The following is a 21,341-nucleotide window of genomic DNA, read 5'->3' as shown; positions in this document are numbered from 1 at the left end:
GATATTTACTTTGTGCTAAAATAATTTTTATAGTAGCCCTAAGAACATAAAACATTGAAATCAAATTTATCTTTTTATAATCAAAATTATTTACGTAATTGGTAGGCGTTGGCCTAAAAGATTTTTTTTTCAATTAACGTTTAAATTCCTAAAAAAACTCAATAACAAGCATCTTCACCCAGACCGCCCTGTCATATTTTAGCTTAAACATATAGTAAATAGGAATCAAACAGTATAACAAATAAATAAAATTTGGATAATATAAATTATATAAGGTTGGTCACATACATGCGCAACTTCACTACCCGAAATCTTTTCCCAAAAAAATTTCAAATCCACATATGTCTTTCCACCTTTATCCTACCACCCAAATAGTGAAAAAAATAAAATAGTAATAAAGACACTGCACCATTATGTATTAGAAAATATAACTTAGTGCAAACAGTAACAACAAATAATATGTTTTGCATTGGTAACAGTAGGCATATAATTATGACAACATTATATCATTAGACATTTGTAGTTCTATAAAAAACAGTATTAAGTACTAAACCAACATTAGATTTAGCAAATATCTGTCTACAATGTAAAAAACTATTAATAATAAGACACTCGTAATTAAGCATGAAAAAGGAAGTAAGTACTATTTTAAGAATTGTAGCATTAACATTAAATAGAAGTAAGCAACATATCTTAGAAATTAATGTAAAATAAAAATAACGTAACAATGGGCATAATGCTTTAAATATTTTTTTATGTGTTTATGTATTTAAAACTCGAAAGAAACAGCAACGTTTCAGCAGCTGCGAGTAACAAATAGCATAGGAGAGAAAACTAGTATACACCGAGAAAAGGAATGACCTGAAAACAAGAAATCATAGCAATGAAAAAGACTACAAAAATATTTATTAAACATTTAAAAAAATGCTAAAAATGGTAAACATACATTTAGGAAAGAATTATTGCAATAAATAAAAATAGAATTCTTATTTACCTCGAATTAAATAAAAATAGTAAGATGGATTGGCTCACAACAAATATGGCATGAAAAAAAAAAAGAATAGGGATGACAGATTAGACATGGGATGAGGAATGAAAAATGTAGCAAGGAATCTGAACTTTGTCTACATCAGACGATAAAAAAAAATCTACCACTAACGAGGTTGTGCTTATTTGAAAAACCATGAGTAGCTCTATCGGACAGGAGGATCCTTATCTCCCTTACAACAAAAAGAAATTAAATAAATATCGAAAACTTATAAATTTCATCTTCACCTTCTCCCGCTTCCCCTAGGATGGATCTTTTGTTTGAAACTTCGCCTGTTATAATAAAGTGAGTAAAAAGTTAGTAATAAGTTTAGCAGAAAACTTGGACTAAATAAGTAAAATCTGAGAGAAACTGTACACTTCTCAGTTAAATGTAGCACTGACTTTATTGTTTCAGTTTAAAGATATTTTTTCCATTAAGTCGCTATTATCACTTACATGAGAATTACACTGATAACAAAACATTTATGAATATACAGGTCGACTTCGCACTTGTAACAAAAATGGAATCACAATGAGTAGTTGTTTCTAATGTAAGGCTTAACTAAGAAACATTTTTATACATTAAGTACTAATTTAACGTCTTAGTTATTAATTATTTATTATTTAAAATATACTTAGCATGTTCTTTTTAAAATACCTACGTTAAATTTACATTTGTATATGTGTGGGTAGTTCATGATACAGTTTTGCACCTTCAAAAGTGATCATTGTTTTACCGTAATTTGTACGAATCTTGGGTAGAACGAGAAAACTAGCTCGACGTGGGTTACGATTGCCGCTTGACACTTGTTTTTTGAACGTTATATAAGTATGGATACTCCTATTTAGTTTTTCGAATAAAATTGCAAACGTTGTAAATATAAAGGTTTTTGTTATGTTAATCATTTTTGTTTCATCGTATATATTTTTTTAGTATTTGTTAGATAATGATATTTAAAAAGTAATTTGATTAATTTATTTTGTAAGACCTGGATTTGATTTATATTGCTTATAGCCGAACTACCCTGGACCTCCATCAAGTAAGATATATGTGGTATCACTAATACGTTATATAGTGTATGCTGTAACTTACGAGGTACGTACCTCCCAATATTGCGTAGTAAACCAGTAAGACTTACTAATTTTCTTTTTATGTGACTGATATGGTGTTTCCGAGACAAGTACGTGTCCATACATAAGCCAAGGTATTTTTCATGAGTTTTTTTGCTGTAATGGTATATTATTAATGGTAAGCGACGCGTGCGGTGCTATTGTTTTTTTTTTTGCTTTAAATAATACCATACAATTTTAGGAAATATTAATAGGCAGTAAGTTACATTCCTAGTTTTCCAATTACAGCACCAGAACGCATTATGCGGCATAATGCTCAACGTTGAATGTTTTAACTACAGCAACGCTTGGCATAATCAAACACACTTAAAAGTACTGCTTTGTGATGCGTGCTATCGATACCAACCTCAATGACAGAAAATTGACAGTTGTTTTTTCTTTAAGTTGGCAATGATCGAAATTTTATTTGTTAATGTTAGTAATTAGCATTCTTTATTGTTGAGAAATATTTTTAAGCATTCGTCTTGTCGTAGTTTTTTCGACATACTCAGAAATTTAATTCATACTTGTTACAAAGTAACTGTAAGGATGGATGAAGAAAAAGATTGACTACTTTTTATATTCTATACATAAAATTTGAATACATTTCCATTTTAAAATTTAAAACTATAAATATTTTTTTATAACAGGCCTACACTTTTGTTAACATTGCAATGGCTTGATCGAATCACTTAATGAAGCAGGTAATCTTAATGTTTTCTAGGAAAAAAATACATTTATCATTTATCAATGTGAAGAAGACAACATAATCTTACTTGCTGAAGGTGACTAATATGAAAATGACGAAAATCTTAAAGATGATGGGTTAAACCACACACATTTTGAAGCTTAAAATTCTTCATCAATAGGTACAGACAGTTCTCACTGGTATAAAAAAAAATAATGTTTTAGAATTTATAAAATGAATTTTACTAATCGAATACACTTTGTTTAAAACAATTAAAGAATAAAAATTTTCATATTTTAAATAACTTTTCAACGTTTGAAATTCTTCAAATTTCTTAGCGTAAAGTAAATTAAAATTGTCTACCGATTAGAACTAAATTTTTTATTTTTTAATTTTAGGTTCTACTGCAAAGGTTAAAAGCGATAAAGACTCAAGTGATGCTGAAACAGACAGTGATACTTAGAAAAGTAAGAATTAGTGGACTTTTAAATGTGTTATAAATAATAGTTTACAGACTGAACATTATATTTTGAAGTATTGATTAAATTATAATTGTCTGTTGTGTTTATCAATATTTCAGATGCTGTGTGGACAAAGAAAGCCACGATAGCAATGACTAGCTTATACAAGCCAAATATACAGATGCTCAAAGATGTCGGCAAGAAATCACAGGTGTTGAAGAAAATATCAGAAGGCTTAAAAGACTTAAGTATAAAGGTAAACACACTTAATATCATTAATGGTGAAGATGTATTTGTGGGACCGACATTACCTACCACACGCAGCGTCCATACAAAACATCAAGCATATGACCGTCGCGAGCCGAAGGCGCGCGGTTACTAAAACGTAGGAGCACATACGCCGGGTTTTGTATGGACACAGATAGGCGCGTATTTATATGGTGCCCCCCGCGGCGACGGTGCGCCCCTCACCTCTCGTACAATTCGTAAGAAATAATTATTGTTCTTACATACTCACTCGCTATTGGTAGAAAAGCCAATGTTTTGATTTGTACATAATTTTCTTAAAGAGTTTTATTCTTGTTATAGCCCTTCCGATTGGTAAACCGGTAATTAAATTGTAACTCACATTATAATCCAATTTCATTGGTTATAATGTGAAACTTTTTGAAGTTATTATTGGAGACGAATTTCTGTGAATATTGTTTATTGGTTATTAATAATTGTCATTTTTGTATATATATCTGTGTAAATTTCAAATAAAATCATTCCACCTGAAGCATCAACAAGTTTATTACTATACTCAAGAAACCTCCGAAATAGTTAGGGAAGCAATAGCCCCTATATATTAAACTATACATATTTTATTGATTAGAACTCTTCGAAATTATTATCTTTTATTATCTTCGATATCTCATTTATTTATGATTTTACAGATAACAGCAGATCAGGTTAAATGGAAATTCAATCGCTTGAACAGTAAATATAAAGAGTGTGTCGACAACAACAAGAAGAGTGAAGATCATATGACATTTGAATATTGTGAGCCATCCGAACGAATTGTTCACAAAGACATTCTCAGGAGGCTTGGCAATCCTAAGATATGTGTACAACCTTTTGCTCCTATGATATCTGATAAATGTTTTTTTTTGTGGAAAAACTTTCACAGGTATTGTTTATGGCGTAATTAGTCTGAGGCCTCTTGATAACATCATCCAATTTCGTTAGAATCCAAGTTATGACGCGGCGAATGACTCGAAGTGTTGATGAAATTGAAATATCAAAAAATATTTTTATATAGTCCGCAGTGGTTCTGTGTTTGCAATATACCACAAAAATATTAAGAAGCTTATCTCATGGGTTTCATCCCAAAGGTGTTCTTGGGAATGAAAATCGATGTTTCAAGTTCATCTTCTAAAATAAAGTTTTAGTGATATATTATTCAGGTTGAATAGTTATACCTCAAAAATATGAAAATCTAAAGTACGTAATATACTTATCAGATGATATGCAGTTGTTCTCGATAACCGAAAGTTTTCTTTGAATTCAGCATCCGTCCAAGACTTTACAACATTGAGATAATTTTCGACTCGTTGCTTTCGATAACCTGTGGTCATCAATGGCTCAAATAAATCATCTATTTCGTTTTCATAAACATTTTCAATAAATATATAACTGGATAATGAACTAATTGATTGATTTACACTAGGAGTACGCGATAAATCATCATCATCATCATCACTATCATCTAGGTAAGATGATTCGATTACAAAAGTATATAATTCTTTTAGAACTCATTTAATTACAATACTCAAAACAAAAAAAATATTAATCAAAATCCGAATAACTTAATATAACCGTAAATAATTTTCAACCAAATATTACTTTATACCACTTTACTCATACACTGATGGGGATGTTAAGTCTATGTCATAATTGTCATAGACTATGACAATTTTTATTTTCAACTCTGAACTTAGCGCACTCTACCGGTGCACTAGAAAACTAATTCACGTTCCAATTAAGCATTAGCACACTTCGGCATTGTGGGCCACTGAGTCGCATTATGCTCTGTAATTGGAAAACTACCATTAAAACCATTTTTAAAGAACGTTTAAATCGTTTTGTGCTTGTGAAATAAGATTATGTATTGATGGACAAAAGTAAAACAAACAAGTATCATCGGCGTAAAGAGTAATGTGGCCGTTCAAACCTAACTCATGTATATTATTTATATACACGAGGAAAAGTAAAGGACCCAGTATCGAGCCTTGGGGCACTCCACACGTTATTGAAAGTGAAATATTTTCTAAATGTAAAATTTTGACTACTTGCGATTTTCGTGTTAATTATGACTCAAACATTTGCAAAGCCTTACTAGCCATTCCAATAGTTTCTAATTTATTTAAAAGTAATTTGTGGCTGACTGTATCGATAATCAAAAGCTTTCTTTAAATCAATAAAAATACGGAGAACTACATTTTTATTTTCTATGTTTTGTTTTATTTTAGTAACAAGGTCAACAGAAGGTGTAAGCGTGTTACTTGATCTAAAGCCATATGGAGTCTAAGTAATTTTGTAATCTAGTGTATAGCTGTTTCTCTAGGATTTTTGACATTACTGGTAAAACAGAGATAGGACGATAGTTTCTCGATACTTTTGCAATTATCAAAGTATCCGGGAAAAAATCATCCAAAAACAATTTGTTAAAGCTAGTTGTTAATTTACCCGATATCGCGTTTTTTACACATCTTATCACTTTGGTACTTATACCGTCAAGGCCTACACTTCAGTTAGAATCGAGTTGGTTAATTATATTTAAAATTTCTGTTTCAGTGCCTGGTTCAGTAGATGACATCTTGAAACTTAGGGCTTTACTTGATGGGGATAAAATCAGTGTGTTATTATCGTGGAATTGTTTAGGTATTTTAGCTGCTAACAGTTCGTCTATAGTTGAAAAATACTTATTAAAAAAATTTCATATCTGATCTCTTAGTAACGACTTCGAGTAAAATTGGATAATTAGATTTATATTTTGCAACGATATTGTTTTCGAAAATTTAAAATTACAGTATTATGCAAAAACCTACAAAACCTCACATAGTTTCAATAGTTCGACGCCACTTCAGGTATAAAATAAACATAGTGTATTGCTGTTTGGCTCAGTAAGAATAGGATTAGGAGTCCTATTTTAATTTCAAAAATATTAAGGAAGTGGACAGATCCCTTACAACAAAGATAGACATAACTTGAAATCAGCAGTGTTTAAAATCAAACCACCACTTTTGTTCCGACAAGAGCACAGAACTTACTATTCCATAATTTAAAAAATATTGCAAAATGCACGTTACGTTATCGCACCTCAAGACTGCAGACGCACTTTATACACAGTAATAAGGATTATAAATAAATATTGTTGGCAGGAGATGACGGAAGAGTCGCATGATGTCCGTATCGTGGGGTATTACAATAAAAACTTTAAGTGACTTCTTCCTGCATAGCCTTCGCCTCACGACACTCACTCACGTTTTTGTAGGTGGTAGAGCCTAGCTGTGGTCAAATTACTGCAGCTCGAACATGAGTTGGCTCGACCAGGGAAGTACCACCCTCTCTCAGAAGATCGGCGTGAAGTAGCCTTATACGGCTGCGTTTCGTCCGATGAGTGAGAGGGCCGGTTGCCATTTCCCTTTTCTCACCCTTTCCTCTTTGTCTTCCCCATATACGGGTGTCAACGCATCCACAAAATTCTTTTGTGGATGTCCATGGGCGACGGTACTACCTCCATCTGGTAGACCGTCTGCTCGTTTGAGCCCTTTGACATAAAAAAAGTCACTAAAACACAGGCCCACGTCATCTAAGTACATCGAGGTGTCTGTATTGCTTCAATCTATTAAATTTATGTTATTAAGTGTTGAACATCGTATCTATAATATGGGAAGCAAAATTGAAACAAACGTAAAATATAAGTATTACTTGTACTTTTATTCGCTTCATTAGTTGTGTCAAAATTTATCATATAACAATAGTTAAATAATTTATGAACAGTTCAATAGTCGCGAACCATTTCCGTAACAAAACGAGCGCGCACCGTTCGGCGACCGTTAGCAGTCAGTCAGGTCGCCGGCGGTGGCTCTACCCTACTGTACATATACAAAAATAGATTCCTTACAATAATATCCTAGAAGGAGAGAGGTTTGTAAATGCATAGTTAAGGTCATGATATGAAACTATAGTCGGAGCACCATTTTATATAAACATACGGCGACCGTCGCCTCGCCGCGCCGGCCGCGTCTCTCGCTCACACACGCACCGCCCGCGGCCGCCCTCGGGCTCACTCGCAGGCATCACTTTATATACATAAATATGACAAAGATTCATTTCTTACGACGACTTTATTTACATGGAGTTCCTCTTACGCCGGCGTCCGACGCGGCGGTCGAGGTCCGCTCGCAAAACTCACTTAAATACCACACTATAATATACAATTTACACTTAAAGTACATTTCAACTCTCACACTTCACTTCGCAAGTACTCAAAGGCAAGTGCTCCGTTATCACAACAGCAGATGAGTCACCATGACTTCCGAACCGACTCACCGACCACACAGGAATCTTATTCTCAGAGAATTACTTCAGTGATGTCGGTATTTGCGACCGACAGGTTTAATGTTAAAGTTACATATATCATTATAATTATGACGTTTTATATTTACAATTATTTGACATCTTTAAAAAAAATCCATTTAGCAAAAAAAATTGTCCCCTTGAATTTTCCCTTTTAGGCAAAGACGGCACGAGTATACACGAGTCCCGGGACAGTTCTCATCGATCCAAACGTAATGTTTTGCAATTTATTACATAACGCTGCTCCGAATGAACTCCTGCAAGCCGTCCGCTGTCTGTGGCTCGAGGCAGGGCGCGGGGGGCGCGTAGGGCGGGCGGGGCGGGGTGAGGGCGGCCGAGGCGCCGCTGGCCGCCGTCACACGTCGGTGTGCCTCGAGGTGGGCGGCGGAGGTTTGTCGCTGCCGTCCTCCGCCTCGGACTCCTCGATCTCGCACAGGTTGGCGGACAAATCGCTACAGGAGTCGTCGTCCAGTAAGGAATGCCGCTCTTCTGTCGGAGACCACACGAATGTCAGTTCTCTATTTTATTGATGTGTGTCAGCGGCCTTTGCCGAAAGTAATAAATTCTATCTGAATACAGTTAGTGAAATCGAATACGTCAGATAGATGATGTTAGAGGAGGTCGAAGTTTTTGAACCACGACTTATTTTGTGGGCAATACAAATACTTATTTTGTGGACAATACAATAAAAGAAATACTGGGGAAGCTTACTACGATACAACATTTTAAAATCGTAACGGATGAATAGCGACAGAAGATAAACAAACGAGTGAAGGAATCGAGTCACACGCTCGAATCACTTTCTGAAACTTGTCATGTAACTCGTCACCGACCTAGCATAGTGATGAGGCTGTGCGCGTCGGGCTCGCGGACGGAGCGCGCGCGGAGGGTGCCGTCGTCACCGGCGGCCGAGAACTCGTCGGCGTTCAAGAGGTACGACGAGGCTGGGGGAGAAGTGGCACGTTATAGTTCATCATCGCGTTCTCTCAAAAACACCGAGGAAAGGAAAGAGATCGACTTACCGTCCGTGAAACGGAGAGGATCGTGATCATCCGTCGCCGAGTCGGTGTCTAGAGGGAGGGCTAGGGTGCGTCTGGGGGAATGTCGCGGAAGACGGGGAGAGCGGGGAGAGCGGGGCGAGGGCGGGGAGGGGGCCGACGACGAGTCCGGGCGCTCGGAGCCGGCCACCTCGCTGATGCCAGGCAGCGCGCCGCCGCCGCACCAGTCTGAGCAGTCCCAGTGGTAGCCGCCTACCAGGTGAGGTTCGCCCGCACCGCGCCGCGCCCCCGCCGGCGACGGGATGCGCACGAGCGTGTTGCAACCCTTCAGATCTGAAAACGTGATGATATGTTGACACACACGATTACTAGAGGTTGCCGTGCGACTGCTGTAGAGGCATCATGGTATTACCGTTGTAAATTTTGTTATCGACGAAAGTGTGCAGATGCATCTGTTCCGACCAGGGTTTGCGGTCTACGGAATCGATATTTAGGTTTCTTAAATAATCCGGTGGAATACCCTCGAGCTCGTCTCCGGCAGAACCGTAGGAACGTAAGGTGTCTATGTTGTTGAGAGGAGGGGGGTCTGCGCAGGATGCGGGCCGACCTCTTCGTACAGCTTCTAAATTACTTAGTTTAGAAGCACGCGGAGGCAATTTTTCAACAGCGCTATTGAGAGGAGCAGGAGGAGGGCGAGGACGACGCGAGCGTCTCCATAGAGCCGGTAGTAAAGCCAATATCACTAAAAGCACGATTGCCATAACGGCCACAGCAATCGGCCAACGCTCCTCCAATGCCCACGCCAAAAGTTCACGAAGAGCGCGTCCTCCGCCCACCACATCTCCAGCGACGACTGCGTCAGAATATAAAGGATTACCACAGTTCATTCCTGAAAACATGTAAACATAATTCAAATATAATTTCTTTTACTCTTTATTAGTATTACATAGAAAGCGAGCTATATACCAGTCTTATCCGGAGGACAAAGGCATCGAAAAGATCCGGGCTCGTTCAGGCAAGTCGCTCCATTAAGGCACGGTTCTCCGATACATTCGTCAACGTCGTACTGGCAACGCGGGCCGTAGTACCCGCGACAGCGGCACGACGGGCCCCATTCCCCTTCCTCACAAGAGCCACCGTGAGCACACACGCCGGCGCCACACCAACGACCGCGCTCGCAGCGGGCGCCCCCTAGCCCCGCCCCACACGTACATCGGAAAGAGCCCGCTCCCTCTGCCGTGCAGAAGCCTCCATGCAGACACGGTTGGGAAGCGCAGGGATCGGTGTCTATCTCACATTGCTTGCCGAGGAAACGAGCATGGCAAGAACATTCAAAGGCCGCGGAAGAGATCACTTCGTCTGGTCGGACCATAGATTCTCGACATGTGCCTCCGTTGAGACATGGCTGCGAAGCACAAGGACCGGGAGGCGGCAACGCCGGGCAGGAAGAAGAGACGCGGACCCGAACTCGTCTCACCAGTTGCGCTCGCAGATCATTAGAGGTCCTTCCTTCATCCAAAGGCAATAAGGCTCCGCTTAACTTTATGTCAGACAGACAACCGTGAAATCCGTATGTTACCTAGGTGGCAAAAAGAATATCATCCAATTATTGAATATTCTATTATTTATTTTTTTTACAATTATAAGTATCAACTCGTTTAACAATATGGAAAAGAAAATACCAAAATGAACTGATGTTACAAAAATACTTTAGAAACTTATAAACCTGTTCAGGTGCTAAAGCATGAGCGTGTCGCTGCAACATGGCCCCGAGTAGAACCCGGTCAGCGCGCGCGTCGAGCACAGCAGACGGCGGCGGGGCCTGCGTCTGCGCCGTGCGACGATCTACTGCGAGTCGCACGCCCGCACCCCGTCGCTCCAAACGCAACTCGTGCCACTCGCCGTCGGCAACGGAACCACCTGCACGCACTCTCGCCACCCCGGATCCCAGTTCCATACGAAATTGCACCTGCCCCTCGACTATCTCCAGAACGGCGAAATCCACTCTTCCTGCAGCGTAAAGTAGTGTACCACGAGGTCTTCGCGTACGAAATCGTAACGAGACGACAAGCTCGTCGTCGAGTAAGCGAGCACCTTCTACTACACCTCGTTCTAGTCTGTATGCAAGATAGCCGTCTCCCGAAAAATAAGCTACCGACGAAGAGATTCGACACTCATCGCTATTACAACATCGAACACCGGGTGGTATTAAAGCTGGATCACAACTGGCGACATTACACTCACATATACCTCCGAGAGCCGTATTTTCTTCGTATGCGCGCTCACATCTGTCTCCGGTGTAACCTGGTGTACAGACACACTCTCCTCGCAGTTGATGGGTAGGCGCTACAAGGGAAAATACGTCAGTGGCTACTGCATTGGCATTCGCGGTCGCGAGTACTACTCTCTCACTGCAAGTACCCTGAATACATCCCCCGCACGCCGCACGAACTAACTCTTCGACGACGAGCCGCGTCCTTTCTTCCAGACGTACTAAGTGTGCATGTAAGCGACGCCTTAAGGTATCAGCAAGCAGGAAGTCGTCACTACCTTGGGCTCTAACAGCGAAGGCGACGTCGAGGTCTTGGGGAACTTGCCGTCGAATACGGGTTTTTAGATTTTGGGTTTCGTCACCCGACGGTTGCACACTTATGATAACGACATCATTTGGTTCACAATCTGTCGCTTCTCCCACGGCTCTGATGAATCCTTTTCTATGACTGAGAACAAAGTCCCGTTCAGTCACTTCTCGAAATCGAACGACAACTGCTTGAGCAAGCATTTCATCCGATATTAATACAACAGTTATTTTTACGATGGCAAAACCAACAAACTTTCCGTCGTTTACTGTAACATTGAGTCGATAATCTCCCACGTCTAATCTTGGTGCCGCTCGTAAAGTACCATCGTTCGGATCAATTTCAAAGAGAGCAGTTGCAGGATAGGTAGCTCGATCGACTGGAGCCAGAGAGTACGTATAGGAGTCGTAGGCATCACGATCTGATGCAAAAACACGACCAACGACTCCGCCCGGAAACTCGTCGAGGTAAGAGTTAACAATAATTTCCAACGGCGTCACCACAGGCGGATACTGGGATTCTTCGATGACTTTAATGTATACCCAAGCATCTGAATATAATGGTGGCGTTCCGTTATCAAAAACGCGTATTTGTAAAACATATCTGTCCTTAATTCGATGATTGAATCGCGTCGCTGATCGTAGGAACCCATCTTGTTCTAGCCTGAAAGCCCCCATCTCATTGCCAGATTGAAAATCGAATGTATAAGGGGCGGAATTGGGGGGTGCATCTGCATCCGTTACTATAAACTTGAGTATAGTATGTCCGAGTGGCTTGTTTTCTTGGACTACCTCCGTGTAGTTTGTTTTTTCAAAAAGTGGAGGGTTATCGTTGGCATCTAAGACTTCGACATTGACTACAGCGGTCGCCTCCAAAGCAGGGAGACCACGATCTCGCGCGCGCACTTCCAGCACGTAGGCCGGCTTCGACTCACGGTCCAGCCTCGAGGATACAGATATGTAGCCAGTATCAGCATCAATAGTAAAACAGTTGTCAGGATCTCCACGGGCTATAGAATATGTAACTCGGCCATTTGTTCCGGCATCAGCATCGTCCGCTATCACTTGGACTATGCGGACTCCAACACCTGCATCTTCTCGAACTTTTGCTCCATATGAAGTCTGAGAGAATACGGGAGGATTATCATTACTGTCCATGATGGTGATGTTGATCGTAGCGTGGTCACTCAGAGGAGGCGATCCTCCATCTACAGCCTGAACAGTCAAATAGTATTCTTTCCGCCTTTCGTAGTCTAAAGGACGAGCTATGGATACAATTCCCGTAGAACGATTTACAGAAAAATCCTCTCTATCGTCTCCACCAACCAACGAGTAATACACGTCAGCGTTGACGCCTGTGTCGCGTGAGGTGGCCATAACGCGGACCACTTCAGTCCCGGGGGCGTCGATCTCGGGAACAGCGGCGTGGTAGTGTTGGAACTCGAACTCCGGCGGGTTGTCGTTGACGTCAGCCACAGTGAGCCGCACGGTGCTGGTGGCGGAGCGCGGCGGCTGGCCGGCGTCACTGGCGCGGACCAGCAGACGGTGCTCGGCCCGCGTCTCGCGGTCCAGCGCCGTCCGTAACGTGATGATCCCACTGTCCGCAGTGAGCTCGAACGCTTCCGTTGGCTCAACGAATGAGTATCGTATTAATCTGTTTTCTCCGAGATCGTCATCAGTCGCATGAACCTGAAATAGGTAGAAGAGTTTAGATGACTGGAAATTATGGTGCAATATAGAAGAATAGGCGAAACGGGCGAGAGTATAGAAACTCAAACAAATAATACCTTCGCTACGAGAGTCCCTAACTCCGCATCTTCAGGCAGAGTGACGCTATAGAGCGGCGCCGAAAAGCGTGGTGCATTATCGTTGATGTCATCGAGAGTCACCTCGATTTCAGAGCTACAGGCCCACTCGCTACGCTCCCGGTCTTGAGCGTGTGCTGTGAGGCGGTACGTAGAGCGGGTCTCGCGGTCCAGCGGGGCGGCCACACTCACCGCACCCATCTCCTGGAAACATTATTTAATTTCAATATACATTTTTGTTTCGACACAAAAACGGACTGTGGATATTTTAAGTTGTAAAATTTAACAAAACTGTCACAACTGTAAATACTTCATCTGCATAGTAAACGACTTGTATGTGCGTTCCATATCCAAGTCATGTTCTTGCAGTCGTGACCCTGAGTAAAAGTCGTATTCGAGGTTAATGTGGTCAAGGTTCGACACTGATTTACCTTGTGTATGGTGAAGTGCTCGACCTGCTCCCCAGTTAGAAAGTAGCGCAGCCTCGCGTTTTGCGGCTCATCGTCGTCTCTGGTGAGAAGCGAAACGAGCCGCGTGCCACGAGGAGCATCCTCAGACAAACGGACTCGATACCGATGGCGCACGCAGTACGGCGGGTTGTCTGGCCGAGAGAGGGCGTGCGGTATTAAAGAGTGAACACGTTTGACTTGGCGAAGGAGTGGAGTGTGATCGACTTCTCTCTAATCCTTCTACTTACCGTTCACGTCGATGATGGTGATGTGCACGGCGGTGTATGCCGTGAACTTGCCGTCGGTGGCAGCGACAGAGAGCGAATAGGCGGGTTCGGTCTCCCGGTCCAGCGCTCGTGCCACCAGGAGCTCTCCGGAAGCTCGTACCTGGAAACGGGCGCGCGGGTCACCCGCGGATACAAAGTAGCTGAGCGGCGCTCCGGACACATCGTCGTCTTGGACCATGAGGCGAGTCACGACCGTCCCTGCCGCGGCGTCTTCCCTCACCTGCAGCGAGTGCATCGAAAATGAAAACTTAAACGACTATGAAATTTGGAGAATGTGGCGCAACTCACCTCCGCAGAGTAGATTTCCTGTGTGAAGCGAGGAGGACAGTCATCGTAATCGACGAGACGTACGACGAGAGAGCCGCGCGCGACTCGAGCCTGAGCGCCCGCGTCCCGCGCCGTCAGTGCCAGGCGGTACTCGGCCCGCGTCTCCCGGTCCAGAGCCGCCGTAGTGGTGACCCAGCCACTGTGGGCGTCCACGGCAAACGGCACCGCCCCGCCGCCCTCCGCACCCTCCACGTCCACTTCCGCCAAGGAATACTTGACTTCACCATTTGAACCGGCATCAGGGTCGTCCGCCATCACTGTCGAAATCGCAAAGAGTATGATGATCTGAATCGCCACTTCGGCCGATATGATCGTCATAGCATATCTCACATCGGAGGACGCTCGAATGGGCCGGAGTGTTCTCGGCGAGGTGGACCACGTAAGGCTGCGAGTGGAAAGAAGGCGCGTGTTCGTTCACGTCTAACACATGAAGCTTCGTCGTCACCATCGTCGCTGACTCAGATCCGAGAGATCCTTCCGCTATTATTCCTTCAAAAAATAAATTATGATTATTTAGATAAAAATCAAAGATCAAATCGTTCTCCTTCCCGCGGTACGTTCGACAAGCCGCTACCTATGATATGTTCCTGGGCGGTCTCTCGGTCGAGCGGCGCAGAGAGTACGAGGCGTCCGGCCGCATCCAGTGCGAAAAGGTCGTCCAGTCCGCGGGAGGGCGCCAGGCGTAGCGCGGGCAGGTCGCCGCCAGCCGCACGCAGCTCAGCGATGATGGTGCCGGGCGGCGCGTCCTCCGGCAGGAACAGGTCCGGCGGAGGCGGCGCCAGCAGAGGAGCGCGCTCGTCCGCCGCCAACACACGGACGGCGACCCCGGCCTCGCCGGCCAGCCCTCCGCCGTCACGCGCACGCACCCACACCTGCACCGTCCGACCCGCTGCAAAAAAAAATTAAAATGAAATCATGTTGTTCAGATCACTAAGCCATTTTATTATTTTACTATCGAGTATTCAAATTCGAAGACCACAGTTCCATTCGATATCGATTCTATGGGATCGCTAAGTTTCGGTCGGTAAGGAGCAAATGACTCGCCGAAAGCTGAAGCGTTGCGTGCGAAGGAGAGAGCTCCGGTGAGCGGATCGACGGCGAACAGGCCGGCCGCGTCCGTTTTGAGTTCGCCCTCGTACACGGAGTAGCTGAGTCGAGCGTTCTCCCCGACGTCCTCGTCAGAGGCGGACAGGGTGAGGAAAGGTACGCCGGGCACGCGATCGTGTTTTGCCGCAGCGCGATACTCTCGCAGAGGAAACGCCGGAGCGTTGTCGTTGAGGTCGGCGACCCGCACGCGCACGGCCGTGTGTCTCAGCAAGCCGCCTCCGTCGCTAGCCATTACCGGCACCTCCCACTCCGCCCGTCGCTCGCGGTCGAGCGGTACCCGGGTGGTCAGGGCGCCGCTGTTAGGGTCTATAGCGAAAGTTTCTCGTAGTTTTGCCGATGGTATAGAATAAGTCACGGTCCCGTATTCGCCGGCATCATCGTCGTAAGCTTTCACCTGGAAGAGAGAGATACGGGAACGAATTATCGACCGTTTTTTAATAAAGAAACAGAAATCAGGAGATAAATAGAACACTCACTGTGGTAAGAAGGAGAGGGGGCGGCTGATTTTCGAGAGCGCGCGCTTCGTGAACGACATGAGGGAAATGTGGCGAAGCGCGGTTTGCGGGCGCAAGAGATAGTTTGACCCTCGCAAAGGCAGCGTGCGCGCCGTCCGACACGGACACGTTGAAGGAGCGCATGGGCGAGCGCGTTGGAGACAGCCACGAGCGGCCGTCCAGTATAGACAGCACGCCAGTCCGCGGGTGCAGAGCCAGCGCGCGGCGCTCCCCCGCCGAGCCCTCCAGGGCGAAGGTGAGGCGCGCCGCGTCCCGCTCGTCCGCGTCCCAGGCCACCACCCGCGCCACCGCCGTGCCGCGCGCCGCCTCCTCCGACACCAGCGCAGCGACCACCGACCGTTCCATTCTGGGAGAGCAGTCGTTCACGTCCTCCACTAGAATGAAAATGTGTCAAAGCGCGTCCGACTCGTTCTCAACCTCGCATACGATCGCGGATACACACCCGTGATGAAAAGATGCGCCGTGGTGAGCAGCTGCGGCCTCCCGCCGTCGGTGGCGGTGACCAGCAGGTGGTGCGCGGTGCGGCGCTCGCGGTCCAACTGTCCCGCCACGCTCACCTCGCCCGTCGCGGGGTCCACGGCGAACGCGAGCTCCTCTCCGGTCTCTCCCTCCGGGCCCCACGCCGACAGAGAATAGGTCACGTTGCCGTTGTCGCCTGCAGAATATCGACGTAGTTATAACGAAGTGCTCATCTTCCGTCACAGTCCACGAAGCATGAGCCGGGTGTCAGTACCGGCGTCCGCGTCGGTCGCCCGCACGCGCAGCACGGCGTCTCCCACAGCGGCGGCCTCGGACACGCCGGCGCGGTACTCGTCCGTGTCGAACTCGGGCGCGCAGTCGTTGACGTCGGTGACGGTGAGCGTGAGCGCGAGGTCGGCGAAGGCTCCGGTCACGCCGTCCGTGGCGCGGACGGTGAGCGAGTGCTCGCGGGCCGTCTCGTGGTCGAGGGCCGCTCGCGCCACCAGAGTGCCTGCCGTCGAACAGTTACTGTCACCGTTGTTAAACTGACGAGTGAGTTCAAGAGCTCGACTCTATTTCTAGTAAAAAAAACTTGATAGTTGCAGGCGGGCGCTGAAAACTGACAGATGAACTTGTAGAAGATGTGACTCACAATGAAAATGCATAAATTAATCGAAAATTGAAAACAATACAGTGAGTGCGACAGCGTATTTAGCGTGACGTATATTTTTCTGTTCCAGAGCAATCGACAACTAAAGCTAGGGTTAGATGAGAGTGACCGACAAGCTGGTGACTAATTAATTTTGTGTAATTAATAGTGTTAAAAGCGACGACTTTGCAACGCAGTTTCTTCTATAATTATAAATTTTGGGTCAGTTAATATGGTAACGGTGACGACGACCTTAGGAATGGTGAAACCGCGTGAGTGAGGCGGCGAACTAAAATATGCGACGGATGTTGCCACGGCTTTGGATTAATTACAAAAAACTAAAAAACTAGCTGTAATTAAAAAGGCGGCTACAAACAACATGCTTCACGACACATATGTGTGATGTGCAACGAATCAAATGTTTCGTGGAACAGGGGTCATTGGCCGGGAGGGACTAGCACGAGGGGTCGCGTACTAACGGAACACTGAACGGTTACTAGCGACGAATACTCACACGGACCACTCCCCCTGTCGGGCGCTGCGGGACAAAATCAACACGTTAGTACGGGAAGGAGCGCGGCCGGAGACAACGGGCGGAGCTCGGGCGCGCGGCGAACACTCACCTGTGTCGAAGTGGATCTCGAACAGGTCGTCGGGCGAGTCGTGCAGCGTGTAGATGAGCTGGCGGTTGAGAGGCGAGCGCGCCTGCAGGGGGGCTCCCAGCGCGCTGCCCGGGACCACGTCCTCGCGCACCGAGCGCGCTTCGTGCGCTACGCGCCACGTGGGCGCCGCGCCGCCGCCCCACACGCGCACGCTCACGGTCGCATCCGCGCCGCACGCGGGCGTGCCGCCGTCGAACGCAGCGATCACCAAGGAGTACAGCTGATTGTGAGCGTCCAAGGTCTGCTTGAGAGTGATCTGGCCGGAGCGGCGGTCTACACGGAACAGTTCCCCGTGACCTCGCTTCATCTCGTATCGGACCTGAACCGTTACAGAGATGAGAAAGTGAAGACGAAAGCGTTCCTCCTGAGCGAATGCGAGGATGAAATATTAAAGTAGTGATTATGGATATGGTGAGAAAACTAAACAAACCAAACGAAACACTCAAGACACGCGTGAATCAAACACTACATGCATATATTTTTTAGGTTCAGAGTGCGATAGGGAAGCTCGCTATGAAAAAGTAGTCAGGGAGCGGAATCCCCGCGTGCCATCACAAATCAGATGTATCGGATACTGAACCTCTCCGTTGTCGTTGGCGTCAGCGTCCACGGCGTGCACTCGCAGCACGGGCGCCCCGGGCTCGGCGCCGGCCAGCACCGCAGCTATGTAGGGCCGTTCGGTGAACACGGGACAGTTGTCGTTGACGTCGGTGACGGCGATGTGGACGCGGGCGTGCGACACCCGCTCCGCGCCGCCGCCCGCACTCCGCGCCTGGAGCAGCAGAGTGTAGGAATCTCGCTCCTCGCGGTCCAGCGCCACGCCCGTGCTCCGCACCGCGCCCGACGTCAGACCCACCTGAAGACATCGATGCATATTGTATAAGTGCATTCGGCGGTCGCCCGTCAGCGAAACGAATATTTTAGAAGAGTACGAGCAGCGTCACCTCGAATCCTTCCACGGGATTGAGTATCCGAAACGCCACATGCTCGTTCAAGGCCGCGCCGAGCACGTTAAGGACGGCTATCGTCGCCGGTTTCGTAGTGTTCTCTACCACCGATCCGTAATAATCCGCCTTCTGGAAGGCGAGCCCCGAGTTGTCCGGTTCGCGCACTCGTACGTCGACCCGTGCGGTCCCCGAGTACAGTCCGTCGGACACGCGGACCCGGAGTCGGTGTAGTCCCCCCGCGCCGCCCAGCGCGCCCGGCTCCGACACGGAGAGCGAGCCCGACGGTGACAGAGAGAAGGCGCCGCGGACGTCGCCGTCTATGATGTCGTACTTCAAAGCATCGACCGAGTCCAACTCGTCAGGATCGGTCGCATTCAGTGTGAGGACTCTGACGCCGGCAGCCGTGGGCAGCAGCACGGTGGCCTCGTACACGGAGCGAGAGAACACGGGAGGGCAGTCGTTGAAGTTGGTCACCTCGACCGTCACTTGGGCCACGCTGTCGGAGGGAAGCCTCGGCATGCCCATGTCGAGGACCTGCAAGGTCGGTAGCTCTTAGTATTATTTAAACAACGGTGACCTCGCGGCAGCTGGTCGATCTGTGACCTTCACTGTGAACACGTGCACTCGTTGCTCCTCGTAGTCGAGAGGGGCGGCCAGCTGCAGGGCGGCCGTGGTCGGGTCAAGGCGGAAGAGGCCGGCCGCCCTCGGCTCCAGAATCTCGAAGGCTCGCTGTCTGTTGGCGGATGAGTCCGCGTCGGTCGTTTCGAAAACTAAAGCTTCGGCACCGCCCCGTGACGCGTCCGTGACCAGCGCACCCACCGCGGCCGCCTGCAAAGATATAGGACATTTTGAATATCAAAAGACATTGGTAAAATAAAGACATCGGTGCGTCATGGGGTCGAGTGTTCTGTACCTCGGATATGCGACCATGATATTCGTGGCGAAGAAGAACCGGCGGGGATTCATTACGATCTAGGACATGTATCGTAACTCGAGCCCGGGCGCCGCCGCCACCCTGTAATGAAGACAACCGTGACGAGAACCGGTTCATGGAAGATCAACGAAATATTTAAAAATCTTAACATACCATATTGAGGGCGACGACTGTCACGTTGTACATATCCTGCGTTTCGTAATCCAGAGGCGAAGCCAACGAGAGAACGCCAGAAGAAGGATTGAGGGAGAAGCGACCCTCGCCGCCCTCCAGCGAGTACCAAACGGAGGACGAGCTGCGGGCCTCGAGTGTGGCGACGAGCGTCCCGGCGGGCTCGTTCTCATACACCTCACATACGACGTCCTCAGAAGTGAATCTGGGGAAGGCGGTAAGCATTATAGGAGCGGCGCCCGAAAACAGTTCTAATGAGGCTTCAACGTGCCATCGATCGATACCTCGGCGGGGCGTCTTCCGGCTCGACCACGACAATGTGAAGAGGTAACGTGGATGACTTCGAGAACGGCGGTGGGTTGGACGCTCGGACGTGGAGGGTGTAGTCCTTGGGGCCCGCGGCGGGCAGAGAGCGCGCCAGGCGCACGTCCCCCAGCTCCGCGTCCACGGAAAACGAGCCGGCCGCGTCTCCTCCCACGAGCGAGTATAGGACCCGCGCGGCGTCTCCGGCATCCCGGTCGGCAGCTCGCAGCGCCGCCAACAACGTCCCGGGCGCCGCCCCGCGCTCTACTCGTGCTTCGTAAAGACGACGTCCCCATTCGGGCGCGTGTTCGTCGGCGTCGTGAACGCGCACCGTGACACGGGCGTAGGCCACGGACGCCCGCGGCGCCTGGTCCCGCGCCCACACGGTGAGTTCGTGGACGGCCGCCGTCTCTCTGTAAACAAAGATGTTCGTCAGCGTCGGGTCGCGGCCGCCGGGGTCGCTTCGGTCGGTCCGTACCTGTCCAGCGCCCGCGCAAGCTCGAGGGCGCCAGTGAGCTCGTTGAGACGGAACAGGGAGGCGTGCGCCGGCGCTCGTGCGGCGCTCAGTCCGTACAACAGGCGGGCGCCGGAGCCGGCCGCGGCCTGCAGGGTCACCAGGGACTCGCCCGCGCGCGCGGACTCCGACACCTCCACCGAGTATTCGCTCCGGGAGAAGTTCACGCCGCCTTCGTTGGCATCGTTGATGACGGTTATGTTCACCTGCGAGCGAAATCGTCTTCGGTACTCATTTACCGCCACACGACGCGATCTCCTCTCTAGTTAATTCGGAATTCCATTCCCCGCTCACCGTGGTGTAGACGAGGTTGAGGCCGTCGCTGACGGACACGTTGAGCGCGTACCGCGCCTGCTCCTCCCACAACAGGCGCCGCGCCAACACCAGGCTGCCGTCCTCGCGGCCGACGTAAAACTGATGCCTCGGGTCCCCGTCTTATTGCATCAATAACAACTTAATGTAGAACGTGCAAACTTCCTACTGATAGCGATATACTTACGATGAAACTGTATTTAATATTAATTATTGTTCGTGTTGTTTAAATTACTTACCCATGTTGTAAAGATATGACTTGGGTAGGAAGTGAGGTTTGGAGAATAGTACTGAGCGGATTTAAAGATTGAGAGAGAAATTAATAATGCATAGTTTAATAGATCGTGTTGAAGAGCCGCCAGTCCGGCGACATGTATGCTCTGTGACACCTAGCCTCACACAAAACACAACTG

At 47.2% G+C, this 21,341-nt stretch overlaps 1 protein-coding gene across 3 annotated transcripts in view; it reads right to left on the bottom strand.

Annotated features, from left to right (window-relative positions):
- Positions 1 to 7,248: 7,248 nt before the first annotated feature.
- LOC116766624 (fat-like cadherin-related tumor suppressor homolog) overlaps positions 7,249 to 21,341 on the bottom strand; it is a 30,338-nt gene continuing 16,245 nt past the window's right edge. For 2 of the 3 annotated variants that reach the window (XM_032656540.2, XM_032656539.2), the window contains exons 11-36: positions 20,911 to 21,050; positions 20,581 to 20,822; positions 20,084 to 20,515; positions 19,782 to 20,004; positions 19,608 to 19,709; positions 19,298 to 19,522; positions 18,692 to 19,228; positions 18,328 to 18,603; positions 17,709 to 18,066; positions 17,600 to 17,623; positions 16,711 to 16,947; positions 16,420 to 16,632; positions 15,939 to 16,351; positions 15,400 to 15,856; positions 14,930 to 15,244; positions 14,686 to 14,844; positions 14,317 to 14,612; positions 13,990 to 14,248; positions 13,724 to 13,893; positions 13,275 to 13,496; positions 10,636 to 13,176; positions 9,876 to 10,488; positions 9,322 to 9,798; positions 8,934 to 9,242; positions 8,745 to 8,855; positions 7,249 to 8,400 (exon numbers count right to left, since the gene is read on the bottom strand). In XM_032656540.2, coding sequence (XP_032512431.2) covers positions 8,267 to 8,400; positions 8,745 to 8,855; positions 8,934 to 9,242; positions 9,322 to 9,798; positions 9,876 to 10,488; positions 10,636 to 13,176; positions 13,275 to 13,496; positions 13,724 to 13,893; positions 13,990 to 14,248; positions 14,317 to 14,612; positions 14,686 to 14,844; positions 14,930 to 15,244; positions 15,400 to 15,856; positions 15,939 to 16,351; positions 16,420 to 16,632; positions 16,711 to 16,947; positions 17,600 to 17,623; positions 17,709 to 18,066; positions 18,328 to 18,603; positions 18,692 to 19,228; positions 19,298 to 19,522; positions 19,608 to 19,709; positions 19,782 to 20,004; positions 20,084 to 20,515; positions 20,581 to 20,822; positions 20,911 to 21,050 — 9,485 coding nt within the window. In that variant the 3' untranslated portion in view covers positions 7,249 to 8,266. The remainder of the gene's footprint in view (positions 8,401 to 8,744; positions 8,856 to 8,933; positions 9,243 to 9,321; positions 9,799 to 9,875; positions 10,489 to 10,635; positions 13,177 to 13,274; positions 13,497 to 13,723; positions 13,894 to 13,989; positions 14,249 to 14,316; positions 14,613 to 14,685; positions 14,845 to 14,929; positions 15,245 to 15,399; positions 15,857 to 15,938; positions 16,352 to 16,419; positions 16,633 to 16,710; positions 16,948 to 17,599; positions 17,624 to 17,708; positions 18,067 to 18,327; positions 18,604 to 18,691; positions 19,229 to 19,297; positions 19,523 to 19,607; positions 19,710 to 19,781; positions 20,005 to 20,083; positions 20,516 to 20,580; positions 20,823 to 20,910; positions 21,051 to 21,341) is intronic. The other variant, XM_032656541.2, reaches the window with a different exon arrangement.

Source organism: Danaus plexippus, chromosome 15, assembly GCF_018135715.1.
Source record: "Danaus plexippus chromosome 15, MEX_DaPlex, whole genome shotgun sequence".
Lineage (NCBI taxonomy): Eukaryota > Metazoa > Arthropoda > Insecta > Lepidoptera > Nymphalidae > Danaus > Danaus plexippus.
This window is presented reverse-complemented; position numbering and strand designations above follow the sequence as displayed.